At 43.5% G+C, this 23679-nt stretch overlaps 6 protein-coding genes across 6 annotated transcripts in view; 1 reads left to right on the top strand and 5 right to left on the bottom strand.

Annotated features, from left to right (window-relative positions):
• Window positions 1-41: 41 nt before the first annotated feature.
• On the bottom strand, window positions 42-4613 carry LOC6558258 (DIS3-like exonuclease 2). The gene is made up of 4 exons (XM_001983316.3): window positions 3278-4613; window positions 1791-3204; window positions 1606-1725; window positions 42-1160 (listed from the first exon to the last, which is right to left on the bottom strand). The coding sequence occupies exons 1-4, from the start codon at window positions 4542-4544 to the stop codon at window positions 632-634; spliced, it is 3330 nt and encodes a 1109-aa protein (XP_001983352.1). The 5' UTR covers window positions 4545-4613; the 3' UTR covers window positions 42-631.
• Window positions 4614-5371: 758 nt separating this feature from the next.
• Window positions 5372-9326, top strand: LOC6557943. Its single transcript, XM_001983317.2, has 3 exons — window positions 5372-6218; window positions 6274-8745; window positions 8808-9326. Exons 1-3 carry the CDS (start codon window positions 5446-5448, stop codon window positions 9067-9069), a joined length of 3507 nt encoding a protein of 1168 aa, XP_001983353.1. The 5' UTR covers window positions 5372-5445; the 3' UTR covers window positions 9070-9326.
• Window positions 9327-9344: 18 nt separating this feature from the next.
• LOC122322599 (cytochrome b5 type B) lies at window positions 9345-9707 on the bottom strand. Its single transcript, XM_043215501.1, has one exon. The coding sequence runs from the start codon at window positions 9705-9707 to the stop codon at window positions 9345-9347; it is 363 nt and encodes a 120-aa protein (XP_043071436.1).
• A 2646-nt stretch (window positions 9708-12353) lies between these two features.
• LOC6558376 (putative GPI-anchored protein pfl2) lies at window positions 12354-13343 on the bottom strand. The gene is made up of 2 exons (XM_043215500.1): window positions 12984-13343; window positions 12354-12923 (listed from the first exon to the last, which is right to left on the bottom strand). The coding sequence occupies exons 1-2, from the start codon at window positions 13341-13343 to the stop codon at window positions 12354-12356; spliced, it is 930 nt and encodes a 309-aa protein (XP_043071435.1).
• Window positions 13344-13546: 203 nt separating this feature from the next.
• LOC6558354 (protein arginine N-methyltransferase 1) lies at window positions 13547-15282 on the bottom strand. Its single transcript, XM_032742728.2, has 3 exons — window positions 14014-15282; window positions 13850-13938; window positions 13547-13614 (listed from the first exon to the last, which is right to left on the bottom strand). Exons 1-2 carry the CDS (start codon window positions 15221-15223, stop codon window positions 13853-13855), a joined length of 1296 nt encoding a protein of 431 aa, XP_032598619.1. The 5' UTR covers window positions 15224-15282; the 3' UTR covers window positions 13547-13614; window positions 13850-13852.
• A 3979-nt stretch (window positions 15283-19261) lies between these two features.
• Window positions 19262-23679, bottom strand: part of LOC116806488 — a 60342-nt gene continuing 55924 nt past the window's right edge. Inside the window, exons 2-3 of the mRNA XM_043215404.1 lie at window positions 19670-19936; window positions 19262-19299 (exon numbers count right to left, since the gene is read on the bottom strand). Coding sequence (XP_043071339.1) covers window positions 19262-19299; window positions 19670-19936 — 305 coding nt within the window. The remainder of the gene's footprint in view (window positions 19300-19669; window positions 19937-23679) is intronic.

The raw sequence follows: 23679 nt of genomic DNA, 5'->3' as shown, positions 1-23679 counted from the left end.
TTTAATTCTTTTGCTTACAAATTTAATAAATTAACTTTGAATACATTTTTTGTTACCTTTATTTTCGCTTAACTCAACGTAGTATTATATTAACTGGGTGAGTTCTCTCGAATTGATTTCGGCACGCAGCCAGTTCTATTAATTTTCCACAAGGTGTCGCTGCTGGAAGTTTACTATATCAGCCAGCTTTCTGTTGTGTGAGCATTCAACACACTGTGCAACAAATCAAACATCGCAAACTAACATTTTTGCATTAAACAGTGCAATATAAAAACAAAATACAGGCCCTAGTAGTAGTAAAATAATCAAGTTTTTCACTGTAAATTTGGACTCAAAAGTGAAATATGTATTTAAAAAATTTTGAAAGAAATTGTAATTTTGTTTATCGATTCGAGAAGTCGATTAATTTTTGCGCACTTGTCCATCACGCAGAAAATGCATTGAATGCAAAATTTAAAATCAAATTAGAGAAAGTGTGATCACTGTACATGTGTGTGTGTGCCATCTCTCTCACTCTCCCTCTCTCTCTCTCTCTCACTCTCACACTTAGGAGCTGCTTCTGCGCAGCGAAAAAACACGTTGTGTTTGATGTTGTTGTTGTTGCCTTTGAGCATTTTCCAAGTGTGAATTTTTAGCAGATTTGTTGTTGTTTTTGGGATTTTTGTTGTTGCTGCTGCTGCTGTTGTTGTTTCTTTTTGTTATCCTTCAGCGGTTGCTCCATGCTGGGTCCCTTCAAACGCTGCTCGGCAGAGAGCAGAAATCCCGTTAATTTGCCATCCCAAATAATTAATCGAATTGGAATCACCGATAGCAATTCCAATTTTGTTGGCTTCTGTTGCAAATTGCGTTCCGCAACCATAATAAAATTAGGTACATTGTGCGTATCGATAAGAACACGTTGCATCTTATAGTTGATGCTGATCACATGGCCCGATTCCAAGGTGACCACATTCATCATATGCTGAAAGATCTCGATGACAACGGCACGCATATAGATCGCCTGGCGATTGCTCACATAGCGCTTGAAGAACAAATTGCCCGACTCATCGCCAGCCAGTTTGGCATTATATTTACGATCATTGGCCAATTTGGTCAACTGATGCAGTTCGTCGGTGGAGCGCTGAGGCGCAGGACAGTAGTTGAGGCCAGCAGCAAGGAGACTGGAAGCATGGAAAGCGTGTGAATTAAAGTTAGATACATTGTATATAATATTTTATTACATATACTGGTCTGTGTCCGCTTCAGATCAAGTGTAAAAAGTGGTAAATCGATAAGAATCGGTAGTCGCAAATCGATAAATCGGCATATCTCGCACAATTTAAGAACTACAGTTACCAAACTTGGGAGGAAGCTTACTATGAAACTCCTCCACGCCCACACCCGCTCCCAAAATTCACTAAAGTCTACATCCACCCCAATTTTAAAGGCAAACGTGGACGGCAGATTGCTAGAAATCTCCTTCAAATATCTGTATTTCTGGGCTATACCCACCCTATGCTTTGATACCTGTTGTCAGCTGGTATTACTTATGGTATCTGGGTATTTCGTAGTCGGTTACGCCCGACTGCAACGTTCGCTCTTGTTATATTTGGAGTTTGAACTCACCGATGAACCATCACGTCCGGATAGCGTCGAATGGGACTGGTGAAGTGCGTATAGATGGGAATGGATAGCGCATAATGCCACAAATCCGATGCCTCAGTTTTGCCCTCGCTGCAAAAGTAGCTGCAAGCAACAGAGGGCAACAGAGATTAATCATATTTAGAGTGTGAGGGATTGAGTGCACTTACTTGGCGCGTGCCATGGGCTTCATCAGCAGCTGGCTGAGGCAGGCGGTCATCGCAACGGGATCGTTTGCCTCGTTGCACAAACGTTGCATGCTCGCCTGCAGACTCTTCGAGGAGCTGTAATCCAGATCGTAGCCCCGCGAGAGGAGTTTCTCGCGCAAGGCTTTCAGCGATTTGGTCAACGGCGGCGGATGATGGCGCAGAATGGCAATATTCGGAAAGGCATCGTGGATAAAGCGAGCAACTGCCTGATTGGCGAGCAGCATAAATTCCTCGATCATGTGATTCGCCTCGCGTTGCTTCTCCAGCTCAAACCCGATGGGTTCACCGCTAAGCGGATCCAGATTGAAGCGCACCTTGGCATTGTTGATGGTCAAAGCGCCATTGACGAAGCGCTCGCTGCGCATATTCCTTGCAATGGCATTCAACCAGGTCACCCGTTTGACAATATCCTCGACACTGAATCCATTGAGTATGCTGGGAAAATCATCAGCAGTGAATTGCTCGCCGGGATTATCGATAATCTTTTGGGCATGCTCATAGGCGAATTGTGTACACGAATTAATCACCGATCGTGTAAAAACTGGTTTATCCAATTGCTTGCCCTTGGCATCCATGTACCAGAACACGGAGAAGGCGTATTTATCCTCACCGGGCAGCAGGGAGCAACGGAAGCACAGCGGCTGTGGCAACATGTGGATGACCTCATTGGCCAAATAGATCGATGTGGAACGCTTCTTGACAATGTTATCCAGCTCGCTATTCTCCTCCAGATAGTGCGACACATCCGATATGTGAACACCAATTTGGTATTTATTCTCGTCCAGTTGCTCAATGGAGAGCGCATCATCGAGATCCCTGGCAGTCAGTGGATCGATTGTGAAGACGCATTGCTTGCGCATATCCCGACGATTCACCAGATCCTTCTCGCCAACTGGCGCCGCTGGCTGGGCATACATCTCATTGAACCGCTGCTCAAACGGCACCACATCCCGGAGATTATTGTGAAAGAGTATCGCCTTGAGTTCATCCTCTAAGTTACCCACACGGCCCACCGGTTGCACCAAATCCGCTATGCAATGTCCATTCGCATCCGTTTCGAGAATGTGTGCCACATACAACAATCCACACACCTCATCCGACTTCCGATCGCCAATGTGAATGGCACAACTGGCCTGCGCTATATAAACCATTGGCATACGCAAATCAAAGGGTCGAAATTTATAGAAGAGTTCATCGTCGCCGAGCTTGGTGGGATTCGTGAACGAGATGCTGCCAACGATCTGACGCAGCTCCGTCTGCTTAATTATCGCTATGACGAAGGCCTTGGGGCAGTTATCGGATGCAATAACAGCCACATTGTCATCTTCGGTATCTGGTGACTCGGACTCCTCCTCCGAGAGCTCCTCGTTGTCACCTGAAATGAATGGGAAATGTGATTGCAAATCTGTTGCTTAGATTGCTGATTGCTAGTGACTCAATTTACTCACCCAACGAAATCGATGGCTTGCCACCAATAATGCGTCCTGCACGCGGTTCGCTTGCCTTGGTGACAACTGCACCTGCGTTGAGGACAAAGGCACGGACAATATCACCCTCGAAGGCATAGCGACGTGCCACCGGCAACATGACCATGCCATCCTGATCGAGTGCCTCTCGATCCGTTGACATCGTGATGAATGCCTGTCGATTGTTCTTGCGATTCACACGAATCTCAGCCTCCACAATCCGCCCATAGCCGGCGGAAACGAGTCGCCTGGCATGCGACTCCAAGTCGCCAAAGTCACCCTCAAAGCGCAGCTCAGGCGTCAACGAATGCTCCTCGCCGCCAACATACTGCTGCACAATCCGATTGATGTAAACACGCATTGCGTCCAGTTCGCTGATCTGGGAAGTTGTCAAATTCTTGCCATTGCGGCGTTTGCGATTGCGCTTGCGTTGCGTCAAGTTGTTTTCGTCCTGCTGAGCTGATGATGATGTTGCTCCGGCGCCTGCCTCACTGGTGCTGCTCGCGCTGGACAACTCGGATTCACGACGAGCAGGGCGCTGCTGCTGCTGTTTTTGCAGCTTGGCTTGCGTCTGTAGCTGCTGGCGATAGTTAGGATCTGTGGCAGGAGCTGCAGCTGGGGCGCGCGCACAGCCATTGCTTGGTTTCGGGAGCAGCCCATCCAGCTGGCAAAGCACCTCGCTCTGACTGATCAACTGCTGGGCATGGGCTTTAACTCCCGGATTGGAGACTGTTAACTTTTTGATTAGATCCTTGAGCGCGTCCACCTCCGCTTTGAGGTTTGAGCGCGACTTGCGCTTCGCTCTCACCCCCGGCACAGCTGGAGCCTGTAAGGCAGCCACTGACTCTGTAGTTTTTGTTAGTGCTGCAAGTTGGAGTTGCACTTGAATTGGCAGTACGGCTGGTTGCATGGGCAAACGCTGAGGGGCTGGCAGGGAGTAAGCATGATTATTATTCTGGGTGGCGGCAGTGATTGTTGTTGTTGTTTTTGCAGCAGTTGCAGTAGCTGCTGGAGCAGCTGCCGGCAGGGGAACACCCATCAGCATAGCCAACGATTGCTCGGAGTTGCGCTGTTGCTGCTGCTGCCTCGCTGTCATCTCCAGTTGCGTCTGTTGCAATCGCACCGCCAGCTTTTGCGAGCGTAGCCGCAGCAGCTCAATGGATTTCGGATAATCATCGGTTGCATCGGTTGCAGAATGTCGCAGATTTTTGCCACTGTCATAGCTGCTCAAACTCGACGTATTTGACATTGTTTCGCTGTTAACTTTAACTTTCTTCTTTGTTCCTTTGCTTATTTTTTCTATATATATATATATATATATATTTATTTTTTTTTTTGTTTATCTAGCAGCGTATTTCACCAATTGAGGCAACGTCACCCTCAAAATGTTGTTTATGTTAAACTGCCTTCTCTCCGTATTTCAATCGCTCTCTTTGCGAAGCACGTCACGAGTTGTGCTGTAGCAAATTTGTTACAAAATTCAACTTTGACTATAAAAATTTAAAAAACAAAACGTCAATAAATGGGAATCAATTATTTCACAAACTAACAATTTTGGTGTATTATCTGCATTATATCGAAATATAAATTCAATTCCACTGTGACGTCAAATCTGCAAAAATAGTGCTGAAAAGTGCATATTTAATCGATTACAAACACATGCTGCCCGTATCGATATGGCCTCGAAAATGCAGTCATGTGTTGTGTATGCGTAGTGTTGTGAAACCTTCGCGCCATTTTCTGCTTATTGCTTTTGCCTCTTGCGTTATCTGCAGAATTCCTATTTTTTGATTCACCCGAGATGTATCCAAAACTAAAGAACGCCCGATAAGTGTGTGTCAAAATCGCGTGCTTGTTTTGTGTACATATATATTTAGATATATATATGCATGTAGTTGTGTGTGCGTGTGCAAGAAAACAAGGTACACATTCACTGTTTATTTATGTATGTAGATCTCGCTCTCTCTCGCTTTGTTGCAATTTTATAAGTTTGGCTTTTGTATTTACAACTTGCTTGCCAATTGTTGAACGCACATACCCAAATACACACACACACACATATATACAGTCACACAGTTCACACATAACACTCTGAGACACACACACACACACTATGTACGAATGTAAAAAAAGCGAGAAACGCCACAAAAATGACTGATGTAAATTGTCTTACAAGTGAGAATACAACAACAACCACAACTGCAACTGCAACAGCAATAGCAACTTTAAGCACACCACCAAAAAATGTATTGGAGCCGCCAACATCTCCATTCGTATTGAGAGCACCGCCCAGCGCCAAATCCAAATTGATTCTACAAAATATGGAGGAGGTGCTGTACTCCGTCAAGCAAAAGCATCGTGAGAAGCACAAGCGAAAGCGTGAGGAGAAAAGACGCGCTGCCAAAGCAGAAGCAGAGGCACAGCAGCAACAACAACTAATGACAACAGCAGCAACAACAACAGTGAACAATGATCGCCACGTGCTGCGCGAGAAAACCGCGCAACGTGAGAATGGAGCAGCTGCAGCAATTGCTGAAGGCAAACGAAAATCGAATGCGAATCCCTTGAAGAGCACCACTCCAGTCAGATCCGAGCACAATCAGCCGACGATCATCAAGCATTTTGATGCCAAGGCTGGCGAGAAAGCGGAGAAACCCAAAGTGATGGCCACCAATGTCTTTGAGCTGATGATGAATGCACGCAATGCCCGCCCTCTGGGCACAAATCCAAATGGGCAACAGTCACCGCCAGATCAGCAGGCGACGGCGACGGATTGTGATTTGTTGGCGACGACGCCGCAAACGAAACGACGCAAGCAAATGTTGCACGAATGGAATGAGAAAAAGGGCGCCGCCAAGCGACGCATTGCAGACGATGCACGTGGCGAGTATATCGAGCAGCGAATGGATCAGCGAGCCAAAAGGTAAGATCTATTGATACATTCTTAGGCTACACAATATAACCGAGTCCACTTGTAGATTAAAGAAAATGCTGACGACCCAGCAGCCCGAGAAGAATGTGGAGCAGCAGCTGCAAACCTCATCGGCGCCAGTGAAGCGTCCACGAGGACGCCCTCGCACGCGACGACTCAGTGCGGATGTTGCTGTGGATGCTGTGGCAGATGGTGGCAAAGTGGCTGCAGATGATGCAGTTGAGTTGCTGGCCAAGAAACGGGACAGCCTGTTGGGCTACTTTCCCAAGGTGGTGTCGCCAAAGGATGCAGTCGAGCAGCAACCAGAGACGCCCCGACGACGGCCGAGGGGCAGCAGAACTGTGCTCAACACGCCAGTGGCAGTGACGACTTCATCGGGTCGCCCGCGACGCTCGTGTGCCACAAAGGCGCGCTACGACTACGACTTGGAGCCAAGTCCCACCAAAGCAGCGAAGCAACCAGTTGAAGAAGCCGCTTCGGATTCCGTTGAGATCATCAATCTGGATGATAGCAATCCGGCAATGACGCCCAAGAAATTGGCGCCACTCTTTGTGCGTCAGCTGCCCAAACCCTGTCTCGATCCGACAGCGTTGCGTGCACGCCACGAATTTCTGCACTCGGGTGTGCCCGAGAAGCTCAAGCAGGAGCAGCAGCGTCAGCGCTGCTTCGAGCAATACTACGAGGACAACTACGAGCTGTTTCCACGCATAGCGCACGTTGGAGCAGACAGCACGAAACCAGCTCTAGTTGCGCCTCTAAAGTGGCGTGCGGAGCATGAGCAGGAGGATCACATGGAAACGGTACGCAAATGCCGCCCTGGCAGCATAACCAGCTGCACTGCCTCTGATTTTGTAAACTCCAAGCGGAAGTCAACAAGATTTGTGTTTAGCCCACTGCCACTGCTGGACAACAAGCGTTCCATAGTCAAGAGCTGGAAGAGCATCTTCGAGCGTTTTCCCACCTTCAAGTGCTACAATCAGATGCGTGAGAAGTACAGGCACTTTAGTGCCATCGACGCAGCGCAGGATACACAACCGATGGGTGAATCGTTTGTGGTCACGCGACGCACACGTCGCTCCATGGAACAGCTGCAAGCTGCGGTGGCGGCGGCGGCAGAGGAGGAGGAGGCAAAGCCTCCGGCGCTGGCACCCAACGGCGAGCTGCTCTTCACAGAGAAATACAAACCGTTGCTGTTCGAACAGGTGCTGGTGAATCTTAGCCCAGTGCAGGAGTTGCGTGACTTTCTCTCCAATTGGAATGGTGCCGGCCATCGCAACTCTCAGACACCAACGGATGACGACGGCTCCATTGACTTTGGCCACGATTCCAGTTCCATGGGCATCAATTGTAACACAATGGTGCTGCTGGGTCCTTGCTCGAGCGGGAAAACGAATGCAGTATTTGCGCTGGCCAACGATATGAACTTCAATGTGCTCGAGATAAATGCGGGCATGCGACGCACGGGCAAGAAACTGGTGCAGGAACTGCAGGAGGCGACGCAATCGCATCAGATACGGAAGGAGGCAAAAGCTGGTGCGGCACGCACACAACAACTCTTACAAAAGATGCAACAGAACGCGGCCAAGCGGCCACAACACGCCGCTGGCGATGATGATGTGCGTAAATCCCTCATACTCATCGAGGATGCGGACATATTGTTTGAGAATACTGATGCTGGTTTCACGGATGCGATTTACACGCTCGCCGCCAGCTCGAAGCGACCCGTCATCATTGTCGCCACGGATCCGAACTGTGCGCATCTCCAGCGCTTGGTGCAACAGAATAAAATCAACTTTCAATCGCCGAATGCATTGAACATCTCTCGATTTCTCGCCGTGCTCGCCCTCATGGAGAACTGCCCAATTGAGCTGGACGAACTGATCTCGCTCTATCTGTACAACAATCAGAATTTGCGCAAAACTCTCATGGAACTGCAGTTCTTCATACAGAGCGGAGGGGATGCGGCGACCGCGAGACTGCTGCCCCAGGCACTCAAGTCACCCAACAAATCCCCAACACTGGCTCTCCAGGATGATGGCGTGCACATCCATCAGCGTCTCTTTGAGTTTTATACAACCGCACAGAATGTCCAATATTTTATACCATTTCCAGTTGATTTTCGCCTGCTGCGCTTGAATCTGAGCGGGTTTCTGCGGCACTCAACGTTGCTGCGGCAGCAGGCGGATCAGCCGGCAGCAGCGAGACGTAGTGGTGGCAAATCGCGCAAGTCGTCGTGTTCACCAAAGAAGGCGTGGCTGAACAATGCCACAACAACCAACCACAATCACAGCAAGAGTGAAAATGCAGCTCCGCTGCAAACTTTGGCCACGTTCTATGAGCATCTGTCGACGGCGGCGCTGCTGGACGCTGGTGGACTGCAGCTGGAGGGTAGTGGCAAGGATCGCCTGCAGTCGCATCTTGCCGAGCAGCTATCGCATTCGTTGGTCGAGCGAGCGGTGAACACGTGCCTGGCTTCGAAGGATTATGCCTACAATCTGTTTGACAAGACGGAGCAGCGGTGAGTCTAAAAGATTTCTCATCTCCACTTACCTTGCAATTACATTTCTCTGCTTGTTTTAGACTCAATTTGGTGGACCAACTGGGCAGCTGTTGTCTGCGCACCTCCGGCGCCCGCTACTTGGACTTTGAGCCGGCGATGCGTGCGATTTGCCGCAGTGAGAAGCAGCGGGCTGGTTTGGAGCGACGCTCCAGTCGCTTCTATCACTATCTACGCAATCATACCGTGAACAATGTGAGCAACTTTTCCACGGATCTGTTCGATGCCGCCTGCCACGTGCTGCCAGCTGAGCAAACGGAGACGGAAACGCCAGCATTTAATTAGTCGAATATATTAGTGCAAATTTGTTGAGGAGGAGTCCAGATCCGATCACAATCCCAAAACCCGTTAAAAGTGTAAAGTGAACTTTTTATTCACATTATTGCGTTACGCAAAAAGTTGATCTTGTTCTTAGACTATTCTATACTTATTGGTTAGTTATGCACGGCGGTATGGAGAGAGAGAGACATAGAGAGAGTTACCACAATAATTACTATACTAAAACGACCTGAACTATATGTTAATAAAAGCTAACAACAACACACACAATAAGCAATTGCTCAGCAGCAGCAGAGGAAACCTCCGCTGGACTTCTCCGCCTGGGTCACCTCTGGCAGTTCGGATTTGGTGGACTGTGCGGATTTGGCTGGTGCTGTTTGTGGCCTTGGCTGTTCATCGATGGGCGACACTTCGCCAATTTTAAACTCTTTCAGCTGATCCAGCGCATCCTGCGAGTGTCCGGCGCTGTTGAATGCTTTCGTCGCATCCTTGCCGGCCACCTCGAGTATGACATCATCGCCGCCAGGATGATCCTTGATAAAGTCTGTCACATCGTAGACATTCCCCTTGTAGATTATCCAAACGGGTTTGCCATTTTTACCGTTGCGCTCCGCAACCTCGGATTTCTGATAGATTTGCGACATTCTGTGAACGTTACTAATTCGATTTTGGTGTGCGGCCGCTATCTGAACGCGATAAGAGGTATTTAATTTTATAGTTAGCTAAATGCCTTTATCATGTTGTTGAATGACACATCGAAAATGCAATCTATTTTTGGTAAATTGCTGTGCTTCAGCGTACTATTCAGCGAGCGCTACACATGCTACTGTCTCCTGTCTGCAGACTTATTTATATTTATATTTAAGTTACAAACGTTTGAATACGTTTTGGCTCTTAGGCGCGGATCGATAAGAAATACGTGAGAATTTCAATTCGCCTCCACCTAATACCATTTTTTGCGTGTCACTCTGACGAGTGCTTAATAAGTTGGCATATTCCTTAAGGGGGAATTACTTGCTCTTAGGCGTTTAAGGTCAACTTGGGAATTCCAATATTTCTTTGAACGATACTCAAAAAAGCGTTAACCACTTTCTTTTTAACAAGCAGTGCAATCAGTACTGCTTGTTCAAATAGCTCTGCTTGCTGGCTTACTTACTATTATGACTAACTGCATATACAGCTATAGGAATTATCATTTTTGTTTAGGAAACCAATAGCTGTCGCTAGTAATGCGCCTTTTACTATGTGTATTTGAATAATTAAGGGCATCAGCTAGTTTTAATATATAACACATAGTTTTTACTGCTTGATTTAGTGTGTATCCATACCTGAACTGCTTGCCTAGCTACTGTTGTGAGTAGCTGCATATATCAATAAGCAATAATCATATGACTGTGAACAAGCCTCAACTGTCGCTAGTCGTGTGACTAGCACTGTGTTCCGCTGTGTCTTTGCTGAAGTGCAGTTTTCATGAACTGCTTATTCATATATCTCACTTACCTGCACTGCTTGTAACCAATTCTTATATCTATAAGAAATATTAACACTCAACTTTCACAGTGTATTTTACCCACTATTAAGTTTAAATAGGATTCGTAGACATTTGTTTTTGTTAGATTTCAATGTTATATTCATGAGACAACAACAATAATGAGTAATAATTTTAATATAGTATGATGTATTTCGCTTTTTATATATACTATGTATGCATTTTCCTTCAGCATTTATTATTTCGTTTTTCATTTGTTTGTTTTTCTTTTTGTTTCTGTTTTTTGTTTTTTGTTTTGAATGCCCTTTGTTTCGATTTAAAAATTTCGCTAGTATTTAGTTGAACTCTTCGCTTTGCAATGTTTCGAGTATTTTTTCGGCTACTGTTTTTCATCATTATCATTATTATTATTTTTATTTTGGATCATCACATTGCCTTGATTCAAAATGTTAAGAACCAAAAAAATAAATAATTAAAATTGTGCATTTTGATCGCTTTTTCGCTATTGTTTTTCGTTTTGTTTGAAGAGCTTTGTTTTGGATTGGCTGGAGTTAGTTTAATTTATAATTATTATAAACGCAATGCGACCCCCCGATTTCCCTGCTAAGTATTATTTGTATGTACATCATATAAAATATCAGTCAATGCCTTTGCTTCTTCTACTTTTTTTTCTTTTTTCTTTTTTTTTTGGTTTCTCATCGAGTACTACTAAAATGGCTCGTAGGACTTGCTGCTTAACAACTATTTAGTATCATTATCAATAATTATCTAGTTGGATTCGCTTGTTTACTGTTTTCTGTTTTCGTCTAATTTTGTATTGTTATGCTTTAATGGATCGTAAGTATTGAAACCATACAATGATTATATGTATATAGACAAGTTAATGGGAATAATCTATATGGTATTCCCCTTGTTGTTGTTTTGCTTTTTGCTTATCGTTTTTTGGAAGTTGGACATAAAAACTATGTGTGTTATATATATATATATATGTATGTATGTATATTGCAATTGTGTATATATATATATACTATATATATATATAGTATAGTTCGATAATGCCACTAGTTGAAGTGCTTTGATTGGAATTGCTGGTACTGCATCTAAATTGATTAATTATGTTAATTACTTACACACATCTCTCTCCCTCCCTCTTTCTCACTCTCTCTGCGTCTCTTTCGCTCTCTTTCTATACATACCCACATATTGTTCGTCTAGGACCAAAGGCAAAAAATATACATATATATAAATATATATATCATATTCTAATTGAACTAAATAATTGTCTGTGTTCCAGCTAAAAACCAAAAAAAAAAAACATACAAATTACAAATATTGCATATATTTATGTGTATATATAATCAAAAGTTTGGTGGTGGTGGTGGGGGATAGATAGATTTTAGTTTAAAACTATAGTTATATATTCAAACTATCAAAATACAATATGTACCGTACTGTTCCTATACTCTCTCTCTTTCTCTCCCTCCCTCTCTCTCTCTCTCTCTCTGTGTCTATATCCTTTATATGTATAAATATTTTAGCATGTGACAATATATGGAAATGAACTTCTCCCAACGATACAAAACTAAAGTGTGTCTCTTTCTCTGTATAAGTGTGTGTGTGTGTGATGGGGTGTATGTGTGTGTGTGTGTGTAGTATATGTGTGTGTGTGTGAGTTAGTGTCTCCTCCTCATCGTTTACAAATTAAATTCTGACTAATAAACAGTCTTTTCGTGCCAGCGCGAACTTCTTGAAACAGATGTGTTTTTTTCCTTCTTCTTTTAAATGTGGACTCCAATTGGAATTATTGCGTCGTCTCCTCCTGCTCCGGATGCAGATGCGGATTCGGATTCAAGTCGTGCGTTGTCGTTGTGGTTGTTGTGGTCGTTGTGCTGCCAAAACTGCAGGCGGTACTCTTCAGGGTCGCCGCATTGGAGATGGGCAGCGATTGAAGCGGTGCCGCTGCCAACGAGGAGGCCGATGACGATGCCGACACACAGGAGGGAATGCTGGACGCTGATGAGGACATGGACGCGGATGAGGCAAGTGAGGATGAGCACGCTGGCGTTGTTGTACCCGCCTGTCCCGTCGGCGACTTGGGCGAACTGATGCGTGAGAAGAACTTTGTTATGGCATTCGGTTTGGATTTGGTTGCTGCCGCCGCAAGAGCACTGGCAGCCGCCGCCGACGAGGAGGAGGCGGCGCTGATGGAGTTGTTGGACGTGGAGTTGGAGGTGGACGTTGCGCACGTTGTCAAACGATAATTGGAGGCAGCAGCAGCAGCAGCTGCACTACAACTAATCTGCTGTTCGGGCACATCGCGTACGGTCTTATTGGGCGGCGGCTTCGTGTAGGAGCGTGTGATTTCCGATTGCTATAATTGAATCGTATTAGTTACTATCTTTGCTGAGTGTGGGGATTGCACATCGCTCACCTGATAGCTGCTGCGTATTTGCAGATGACGATCCTGTCCGTACTCGCTGTCCGGCAGTGGTACATGATGTGGGCAGCGGGGCGTCTGCTGTTGCTGCAGCTGATATTGGTAATGTTGATGATGATCCGCACTGTGGCTGTTTAGAGAGCCACACGACGATGCCGACGACGAGCCGCATGATGATGATGTGCTCAAATCACCCTTGTTGCTCCCGCTGCCGGTGTTGCCATATTTCAGTGTGGTCGCCTCAATGCCGCCACTTGCCACATTGTTGCTGCCACCAAATTGATTAATACTATTATGCGTGTTGTAATTGTTGTTGTTATTGTAGCTGCTGCTGCTGGGGGGCGGATTTGTCATACGATGTTGTTGTTGTTGGTACAGATAATGTTGCTGCTGTTGTTGCTGATGGTGGGAATGTTGTTGCTTATTGTTGTGATGATGATGATGCTGATGATGGTGTTGATGATGTTGTTGTTGTTGCTGTTGTTGCTGCTGCAGCTGCTGCTGCTGCTGCTGCTGCTGGCTGTTGCTGCTGCTGCTGTTGTTACGAATCACAGTTTCGCCTCGTGCGGCAAGAAGCTCTCGTGCTTGGAGCGCATCAACGCGCATTCTACATCTAAATTGATCCCTGTGAAGCATCAAATCTTTATTAGTATAATACCAGAGTAATGAACTTCTCTAGCGTACACTCAGAAAAAAACAATCGACCTGAATTCTCTTGTTTTTAGAAATAATTTCTTAACATTATTAGTATTAAATGCAAGCAAATCCTAATTCGGAATTTAGAGTTTCTATAGTCCAAAGCGATGGGCTTTTGTGAGTGTATACAAATTATATATATATTTATAGATATAGATATATACCTTTCATCGGGTGGTGTGCCTAACGATGTGCGGGTCGGAACGCCAAGCCGCTCCATTCCCGCGCAGCCGGCCGTCTGTACCGATAGCATCTGCAAGAAAGAAAACCATAAATTAGATTTGATATTGCTTCGATTTGATATCCATAAACTATAACAGATTCCTACTATAATGTGGCTTGTCTACGGCCAGCTGTTTATCCTGACAGCTGACCACTTCCTGGGCAGTTTGAAAGCGCGGCAAGAGCAGCCAGCGCTTGAGCACCAATGGCCTGCCAAATGTGCCATCCTCGCTGCTCTCAAAGAACTCAATCTCAATTTGCATTTGATTCAGATTAAGCTGCTTCTGCGCCTGCTGCTCCTGGGCCAGAGCCTTGAAGAGCAAGTGACCCGTGTAGCTGAGACTCGGACGCATCACAAACGGTTGCTCCACAAAGAGGAGCGTTTGCGACCACAGCGATTTGAGTGGAGTGCGCAGGCAGGGATTACAGCTAAGTTGGAGCGGCTGATGATGATGGGCACGACTGAAGCCCACATCAAAGTAGAGGACAAAGCACTCACAGTAACCCTCCTGCTCCACCTGCAACCGAAACTGACGATCTATTTGCAGATCCTCCACACGAGCCGTAGCCACATTCAATTGGAGCACTTTGTGGGCCAAGGTGAGCAGCTGCTCGCCATGCGTCTTGACAAAACGTGGCTCCGCCAGTGAATAACGACGCAGTGCGTTCATATTGAAACCATAGACATTCAGCCACCAATTGAAGCGATCATTCTTCAACAGCTGATGTGCCCCGCCCAGCAGATAAAGTTCACCCAGATCGGGCAGAATGAAGCCAGCGGGTTTGAGCCAACGATCTCGTGCCTGCAGTAGCTCCACCAGTTGCGATTCGTACAGCAAACAATGACCCATCCAATTGCAAATGATGCCATCCAACTGCTGGGGCAGCTCCACATCAGAGACACGTCCGTGGAGCACTTGGATGACATGCGCATAGCTGCTATGCTTCACCACCAACTGAGCATAGTCGGTAACATTGGAGTTATCCATGGCATAAACAGTGGAGGCGCCTGCCTGGGCGGCCAACAGTGCCAAGGTGCCGGTGCCACAGCTCAGGACGAGAATCGTGCGTTTCTCGAAGAGATGACGATTCTCCTCGATGGCCGTTTGAAAGAAGTGCATGTGCTGTTGATCCTTCTGCATGCAGCGCATATTCTCCAAATGCGCCCCGAAATCGTGACGGAAATCCGCCGAAGTCATTTGATCCACGGAGCGCAGCTCGTGCGGCACAAGACGATCGGCGAGGGAAAATGTTGTCCGCTCTTTGCGCTGCTTGACATGTGTTTTGGTCGTGATCTTATTGTTGCTGGACATCATTTAAACAAACAATATAAACAAATTGGAATCCAAAAGCCAAATACACATTTGCAAAGAGAACAAAAAGCGAACGACCGCAAGAATTACAACCCTGTATGCAAATGCAAGCAATGGGTGGCAGCGCCAATATGCCAATTGGCGGGGGAAATTCAAAAAGCTGTTTTATTAAAAATTAGCTAACTTTACATAACGTTTGGTATTGAACACCTGTGTTAGATTATTAAAAAAAAACCTCATATAAATTCATATAACCCATTAAAGAGGCTGATCCACACTTAAAATCCATACCAATTTGAAAGTGCAACTCTGGCGCGAAAATTGAAATCGATCAGTAGTGGCAACGCCATTACTCTTATTGGCAACTGCGCCAGTGCAATGAAAAGCCTGAGAAAGAATAACAAAACTAATTAACAAAACGGTAATTGCAGCGATCAGCTATAAGTTGCTGTGTACATTAAGCAATTAAAGGCACATGTTCACTAAATAACAACAATAACCGACTAACGGTACTGATCAAACCTAGGCATACACACGCACACATACACACATGCATAAATAGGCATATGTATGTGTTCTGCCCGTTGACACGATTCATTCTGTGTCTGTCCCACATTTAATTATTTTTTGTTTTGTTTTTGTAGTTGCTGCTCCTCCCCCAGCCTTACCTGCCGATTGATGTGTTCAAGTGAACGTGACAGATGACAAATCTAGCAAATAATTCGTTTTTCACCAGACGTTCTTTGCTTTGCTAATGCCCCCATTAAAATTAATCAAAATGTTGCAACCACATTACGAAATTCTTGTACGTTGAAACATTGATAATTATATTAAAATGAAGCGGAAAAGGGCAATTCACCACGAAGGTTCCCCCGAACTAGTTCGTTACGCAAAATGATCAAACGGTAAAAAAAAGAAAAGCTGCGCTTCATTTCTTCAATTCTTCAATTGTGTGTGTGTGTGTCTGTGATGCTGTAAAGCTAATTATTTTGATTCATTGCTGCGTGTGTGCGTGCAACATGTAACGGTAATAATGGAAACGTGCCGCGCTGCTGCCGCTACTGGCGCTGCTCCCGTCTTGGCTTGGTGTGAACAGACGCATATATTTAATAATCAAATTGAATTATTCATTGGCTAACGGCGGCAAATAAAATTCGATTAAAATACACAACGCACACAAAAACGCGCTTCGTCTGCGAAAGTCGGCGGCAAACGCCTTGGGTTATTAGCAACAATTGTGTTTCTTCTTATTGCGTTGGCTGCTTCTGCTGCGGCGGCTGCTGCTAGACTCCCAGCAGCGCAGCCGCGAGCAAAGGCAGTTACGACGCCCACGCAACGATTCCAGCTCTGTTCTAAATGTCAAGTCACGCATGCATGTGTGTGTGTGTGTCTGTCTCTTTCTCTCTGCTGATGCCCAGATGATAGGCAGCAAAATCGCATTAGGGCATATGGATATGCAAGTGTGTGTGCCTCTGTGTGTTTACAGTGGCGGCTTAAAAGTTCACATTTGAAGTTATTCTTATGCATTTATACAAGTCTGTGCACAGTGGCGTCACAAGAAATAAGAACTCTACAAACTGTTAATTATTGATTTCTAAATTTAATTTTTTTAAATTGTTATATTATCATCTTTTATGGTGTCTTTTAAAGGCAGCTCAAGTTAAAAAAATAAAGAGAAAGTAATTATTTTAAGTTGCCAAATGTGTGAGACACCACTGTATTTTTTTTTCAAAGACAATGTGAACTCACACGCACACAGACTCAACTCTGTATGTGTAGGCTTGTAATAAATAATCAACTATGTTTGAGTTGTCAGCACAACGAGCAATAATTTGTCAAGCGTCTCTTCGTCTTCTACTTCATCGTAATCTTTGCCGTCCTCTTCATTTTCTATGCTTTTGTGGCTTTAGCTGGCGGCATATTGCTTTGGTCTTCAAATGCAGGCATTCCCCTCTCCCACATCAAGATGTGCTTATGGCTTAACTACATAATGTACATATTTATATCTGGCTTAAAGCTGAAAGCGTTTAACAGTTGATAGCTGCAGGTGTCGTCAGGGCCATCGTCTTCAATATAAAGTCAAGTAAATTCAATTTACTCCCATTACAATAAAGACATAACACAGAAAAATAAAAATCGAAATAAGAAGAAGAAAATCGGGGCCATTGATCGAAATTTAAGGCATAAATTCAGACTCAGAGAGACTCGCTGAGATAAACGTGCCATGCATCCGGCAGATACTTTTGCACCATAATAATGGCCAACACGGCGCACGTTCCAGCCTGTCTCGCACGTTGCATAACACGACCCAAAAAAAAAGAAAAAAAAAACAACAAATCAGGCAAGAGGCGGAGAGAACGCAAAAGGCAAAAGGCACAAAGCAATAGGCAACAGCGGCCGCAGCAGCAGCAGCAGGCAATCAAATTCCCTCATTGATTTACTTGCCAGTGTTGACGAGCTAAGCAAGTTGCCAAAATGAGCTAAGTTTCAGCTGCTTTTTATCTGCTTTTGTATTTCTGACATTCAATAAATAAATAAATGAGTAAAGGTTATTTTTCTTCTTTTTTATCATCTCATTTTTAAATATGCCGAAGCCATTATTTAGTAATTTCCTTAATCAAGCAATAAATAAATAAAAAAAGGTAATTTTTCACTTTTCTTCCCTTTCTAAATAAATAAAAAAAGGTTCTTTTTAGTTTTTGTCCTTTTTTAAACATGCTAAAGTCATTGTTTGGTAATTTCCGTAATCAAGTATCCGCAAGAGCTTTAAAAAAATTCCCCCTTAAAAATTTAGCTGAGTTTCAGCTACTTTTTATCTACTTTTGTGTTTTTTTCATTAAATAAACAAATCAAAAAAGATTCTATTTGTTAATTTTCTTCACTTTTTAAAATATGCCATGTCATTGTTTGGTGATTTCCATAATCCAGCCAGCAATCATAATAGCTTTAAACTCCTGCCTCAAAATCAAGCTAAATGTCAAAATCTGCCAGCACTTGCTGTTACATAACATAAGCACACGACTCGAATGTCTGCCAGCCAGTTTTTCAGCTGGGAGCTGTTGCTTCAAGGACTCAGAGCCACCCACACACACAAGTGTTTCCCTTTGTGTCTGTGTGTTCGGGCTGCGGGCTTTTTGTCCGAGAGGCAAATGCAAAAAAAAACCGTAAGAAGAAACGTAAAGAGCACAAAGGGAATCGAGACGCAAGAGGAAAGCAAAAGCAACGTTTGCGCTAAACTTTTGACACGTGTCGTCGTCTTTGCATTGTGCTTCTTTTTCTTTTTTCTTTTTTTTTTCGGTCTCCGCTTTGCACTTGCCTTTTGCCTTGTTCTTGTTCACATATGCCTCCCCCTCCCACACTCCTGCTATACCCAGAGAATTCACTGCAAATGACGAAAGGAGGTTTGGTGAAGTTGTGCTCAAGTATGTAACAGGCAAAAGGAAATGTCCTCTCGACCCCTGAAGGCATATATATTCTTGATCAGGCTGTCTGTCTGCCTGTCTAAGCATGACGATCTATAAACTCTTGGTACTCTAAAGTTGACAAGTAAGCTCTCATATATTTGATTATAATCGATAACTTTCTTTGTTTCCAATAATGATAGAAATCCATTTCTAAAAGCAATACAACCCACAATTTTGAAGATATGCCTTTCTAGACACCCATACTTTTTAGATTGACCTTGAGAAACTTGAGATTAATTGTTGATTATCAAGTTATTTTCTGTGTACTCATATATATTGTAGAAGTCTTGGGTTCAGGGTAACTGCTAGTCGAGCTCTTGCGAGTGGAGTATTCTTAGTTGTTTTGCATTTTAAATTGCGCGTTGCATGCGTATCTCTCTTCCTATTTCTGTCTCTCCATATCTCTCTCTCCCTTTCTGTCTCTGCTTCTCTCAAGAACCGAGAAAATCAACAGAACCGAAAAGTTTGTGCCAAAATTATGGTAAATTCCAATACTCTCAGTCCTGAACAAATAATTTAATTCAAGCTTGCTTTTTTGAAGTCCCCCATTCACATTCACATTCACATTCATTCATTCTTAAGTCCAATTCGGGTCTTCTTCCTTTTCGCACTCAGCTAAAGTATTATTATAAGATATTATATTATATAAATAACATATAAAGTATCGATTTATTCATATTTTCTGCTCGATCTTTTACTTATTTGAAGAATGATTTACTTGATTCTAAATTCGAGTAATTCCTTTATGTTTTATTTCATATTTTACTTACGGGTACAGAATGTTCCGGCTCGTTTGACAAAAGTGTTGCTGCTGTTGTTGCTGCTGCTGTTGTTGTTGCTGTTGTTGTTGCAGCTGTTGTTGCTGTTCCTGCTGGCGATGTTGCTGCTGCTGCTGCGGCTGCGGCTGCTGTTGTTGCTGCTGCTGCTTGAGCCTGTGTCAGTGGCAGGGCCAGAGCAAAGGCAGTCCCCTCGTTGCCCGTCGCACTCCTGCCCCAGTTGCCACCGCTGCCAGCTGATTGCGGTGCGTTGCTCTTGTTTTTGCTACTGCTGCTGCTGCTGCTGCGGCGGCGTCGCTGCGACGAGCGTTGCTTGTTGTTGTGGCGTGTGCGGCGCGTTGTTGCTGCTGTTGCTATTGAGGAGGAGTTGCTGCCACTGCCGCTGCTGCTGCGTCGCAGTGTAATCACAGTTATCACCAGCACACTGCCACAAACCAAACAGACGGCGACACCAATGGCTATCAACAGAACGTTGCCTGCAAATAAATAACACAAATCAAATTGTTAAATTCAAAAGCTTTTTCATAATTAAATATTTTTATGTGATCAATATTGTCTTAATATCGGTCGTAAATTGCTATAAGCAGCGGGTCCGAACATCTTTCAATAATTTCAGTTTTTTTTTATGTGATAAATATTGTCTTAGTTTTATGTCTGGCATAAATTCATTTCATATTTTTTATTATGTGATAAATATTGTTTGAAGGCTCAGCTTTATATTTGGCTTAAATTGGTAATAATAAAGGAGTCCTTTTCAGCTATGTTTCTGTTTTCCCAATGAGTCAACGAGTCGTATGCGTAATATGTTAAAATAATCATACAATTTGAAATTAAATTTCCATGATGCAAATGAATAATATATTAAGTTAACTTGTCACGCAATTCTCATAATAACAATTTAAATTAAGTATTCAGTCTGCTTTGGTATTAAAACCCACATTTTTTGAGTTGTAAAAAAACCGTTAATTGTTACGAATTGCGGATCACAAAAGACGTCTGGCAATAATATAATAATAATATTGGGCAGACACAAAAACAACACACAGACACACTCACACACACTCACAAATAACAGTGTGCACAATATAAACAAACAGACCGTTACGAAATTTTTCAAAACTAAAAGTTCACAAGAAATAAAATAAAATAAAAATATGCTAAAAATACGGGCGAAAAAAAATGTTCGCTTTTGTGATACTTGTGACTGATTGTGGCCCACAAAAGTGGAAACAATGAACATTCTCTCTAGATACATATATGTGTATATATGTATGTGTGTGTGTGTGTAAGTGTTTAAATGCGTATGCGTCTAGACTAGATAGCAGACGACTTAAGCGATATCAAGCAACACATGCGCAATATCGTCTGGCATTCATATGCGTGTGTGCGTGTGTGTGTGTGTGTGTGTGTGTGTGTGTGTGTGTGTGGGCGGACGAGCAGCGCAGAGGAGAGCAGCGCGATAAACAAAGCAACAAAACAAGCAGGCAACTAGCCAGTCAGCTATTCAACTAGTCAGCCAGTCAGCCCCACAGACAGACATGTTATACTTATACCTATGCTATGCCTAAATAGCCATGATAAATGCATACACACACACACACACACACACACACACGCATACACATGCACATATATATGTGTGTCTCTGCAGACAGAGAGAGGCCGCCGCCGTCGTCGACGTTGACGTTGACGGTCGCAACAGACAGAAAAACAGAAAAACTCATACGTCGAATCTATAAAGAGACGTGTGTTCTGTGAGTTTCTATGATTGCTTGCGCAACCAAAGAATTGTGTGCAAACAAAAGCCAAGTATGCAGTTCAGTTAATATTTCAAATTTGAAACAATTTGCAAATGAAACTCCTTTTTATTTTTGAGCTCATAGCAAAAATAATATAGATTTGTTCACATTTCGCATTAGATTTATATTTTTTGCCTGATCAGCATACCAGCCGCTCTATTAACAGTGTAGTAAATATTTGTCGGTGGCCGCTGTTTGATGTACAGTTATAATCAAAGCCGAACAGCGAAGCGAGGCCAAACAAACAAACAAACCCCAGACAGAAGAGAAGCACAAAAAGAGTGCAAACTGAGAGAGAGAGAGAGATCGAGAGAGAATGGGGTGAGCAACGAGATAAGGCGCTCTCCATCTGGGGATCGGAGTCAGTCTGGTCGGTCAGGTGAGCTTGATCAATGGCTAAAAAGCGAAAACAATTTACAAAAACAGCAACAACAAAAAAAAGAGAAATGTTTACGATTATATCAAATTCCAAAATGCCAGACATTCAAAAAAAACAAGCTGAATGTAAAAAAAAGATAATCAACTAAAATTAAAATGTACAGCGAATATGTCAACAATGTGCGAGTGGCTGTGTGTGTGTGCATGGCACTGTAACTGCAGTGTCTGTGTGTGTGCGCGTGTTGTTTATATGCTTTGCTGTCTGGGCTTTAACTTTACAGCGCTACAACAACAACAATAACAAGTGGCACTTTAGACTTTTGCGCATTCCCAGCCGATGTCGCTGCCGACGTCGCAATGTTGCAGCTGACAGCGCAGCCGACAGCAGACAGGTGACTCAACCGGCTCAGCGCAGTTTTCATGCGTTTTTTGTTTTTGCTGTTGCTTTTTTTTGTGTATTTCGTTTTTTTTTTTAATTGCACGTCGCATTGTTGCTGTAATGTTTTATCGCAGGTGAATGATTGAGCACGTCTGCGCCAACAGTCTAAGAGCACACACACACAGACGGACACAGACACACACGTGCACATTAATACCCTAACCACTGGCAGACAGTGTCACATGCCCTGAATAACTTGTTTAAACAGAAATTGCTGATTGCAGAGTGAAATGACAAAAGTGAGCATTTCTGTATAGTTAACCGAGCTGTTAGGGGACTGTTAAGCATATTAGTGTTGGAAAAGGAAGAAAAGCAAGACCATCTTAGATAAGACGAAGACTGTTGCTATGCAAACTATATGAAATAGTAGACTAATGTTGTTGACTTTTTTTTTACCAAATGTGAGGAGTATAATGAAAATCATATTTAGTAAGTTTGCACTGCGTAGCGATAATTCCTATGGCAGCTATATGAAATAGTGATGCGATACTGTCGACTGCCTTATATGTACTGGCAGCAGCAATTATACGAATGTATGCCAGGTTTCATCTAGATAGCCTTCAAATTGGCTGAACGACTCGCTGGCTAATGATGCTGATCAAAAATATATAGATTTTATGAATTACCAGACGTCTCCTTCAGTACAAAATTAACTATATAATTATAATAGCCCCTACAATTATAATAGATACTATGAACAGTTTTAAAATCGAATTGCAATCATTTAATTCTTTTAGAAGTGATTACAAAGTAATGGTTTCTCACAGTGTTGGATAATAAGAGCAATGAGTGCTGTATAATATTGTAATATTAATCAAACAACAGTCAAGTGTAGCCAATGCTCAGCACGAGTCGTAAACCCAATTAAATTTTAATATCTCTTCTAGAATGCAATTTGTTGCACTCATTGAAGTGACACATTAAACTAATGTCATTGTGGTCTTGAAATTAATAATGTTTGATATCTGTTCAATAGCTGGACAGCTGTTTAGTTCTTAAGCAGTCAGCTTGTGTATTTGTCCGCCTTCGAGTTGTGCGACTTAAATGGATTTTGTGGCTATTTTTAGTTGACGCACTGATCTCTGCTTAGTGTCCGAGAGTGGGCAACAACTGTGTGTGTGAGTGTGTGTGTGTGTGTCTGTGTGTGTGTGTGTGGCTGTGTTGTTTAACTTGTTTGCAACGCCAATGCAACAAGAGTGGTGGGGGGAATGTCCGAAAAAAAAGCAAAAATAATAAAAACTTGATGGCAGGTTCCTTGACCGAGGCTGTTATAAAATATACCACAATACAGCACTGGATAATCGGGCAATTTGCAGGCTGACAATTCAATTGATTCAAGTGAAAGGAGGTATCACGAGGTGTTTCAGCTGCTAAAATATATAGTATATACACTCAGCGAAAAGTTGAGAATCTTATATATTGTTTCTCTTATGATATTAACGCATGATTTATCGAGCATGTTCTTTCCTTTATCAAGCATTCCACATTCCTAACACGGTTGATGTTTAATTTAGAGCAGCGGCAGTGGCTTTCTTTAAGTGTATCTGACAGATATTTTATCTTTTTTCTTTTTCTTTTTTTTGGAGCGTATGCGTATTCTTCA

The sequence above is a fragment of the Drosophila grimshawi genome, unplaced genomic scaffold (assembly GCF_018153295.1).
Source record: "Drosophila grimshawi isolate 15287-2541.00 unplaced genomic scaffold, ASM1815329v1 contig_44, whole genome shotgun sequence".
NCBI lineage: Eukaryota > Metazoa > Arthropoda > Insecta > Diptera > Drosophilidae > Drosophila > Drosophila grimshawi.
Note: the sequence above shows the minus strand (reverse complement) of the source record. Positions and strands in the feature narration are given on the sequence as shown.

Coding starts and splice junctions, on each gene's coding strand:
- LOC6558258 (XM_001983316.3), bottom strand. CDS start 4,544: ATGTCAAATACGTCGAGTTTGAGCAGCTATGACAGTGGCAAAAATCTG. Junction 3,205..3,277: donor CAAGCCATCGATTTCGTTGG/GTGAGTAAATTG, acceptor CATTCATTTCAG/GTGACAACGAGGAGCTCTCG. Junction 1,161..1,605: donor CCGGACGTGATGGTTCATCG/GTGAGTTCAAAC, acceptor CCATGCTTCCAG/TCTCCTTGCTGCTGGCCTCA.
- LOC6557943 (XM_001983317.2), top strand. CDS start 5,446: ATGACTGATGTAAATTGTCTTACAAGTGAGAATACAACAACAACCACA. Junction 6,219..6,273: donor ATGGATCAGCGAGCCAAAAG/GTAAGATCTATT, acceptor GTCCACTTGTAG/ATTAAAGAAAATGCTGACGA. Junction 8,746..8,807: donor TTTGACAAGACGGAGCAGCG/GTGAGTCTAAAA, acceptor TGCTTGTTTTAG/ACTCAATTTGGTGGACCAAC.
- LOC122322599 (XM_043215501.1), bottom strand. CDS start 9,707: ATGTCGCAAATCTATCAGAAATCCGAGGTTGCGGAGCGCAACGGTAAA.
- LOC6558376 (XM_043215500.1), bottom strand. CDS start 13,343: ATGACAAATCCGCCCCCCAGCAGCAGCAGCTACAATAACAACAACAAT. Junction 12,924..12,983: donor AAATACGCAGCAGCTATCAG/GTGAGCGATGTG, acceptor ATTCAATTATAG/CAATCGGAAATCACACGCTC.
- LOC6558354 (XM_032742728.2), bottom strand. CDS start 15,223: ATGATGTCCAGCAACAATAAGATCACGACCAAAACACATGTCAAGCAG. Junction 13,939..14,013: donor CGTAGACAAGCCACATTATA/GTAGGAATCTGT, acceptor TCTTTCTTGCAG/ATGCTATCGGTACAGACGGC.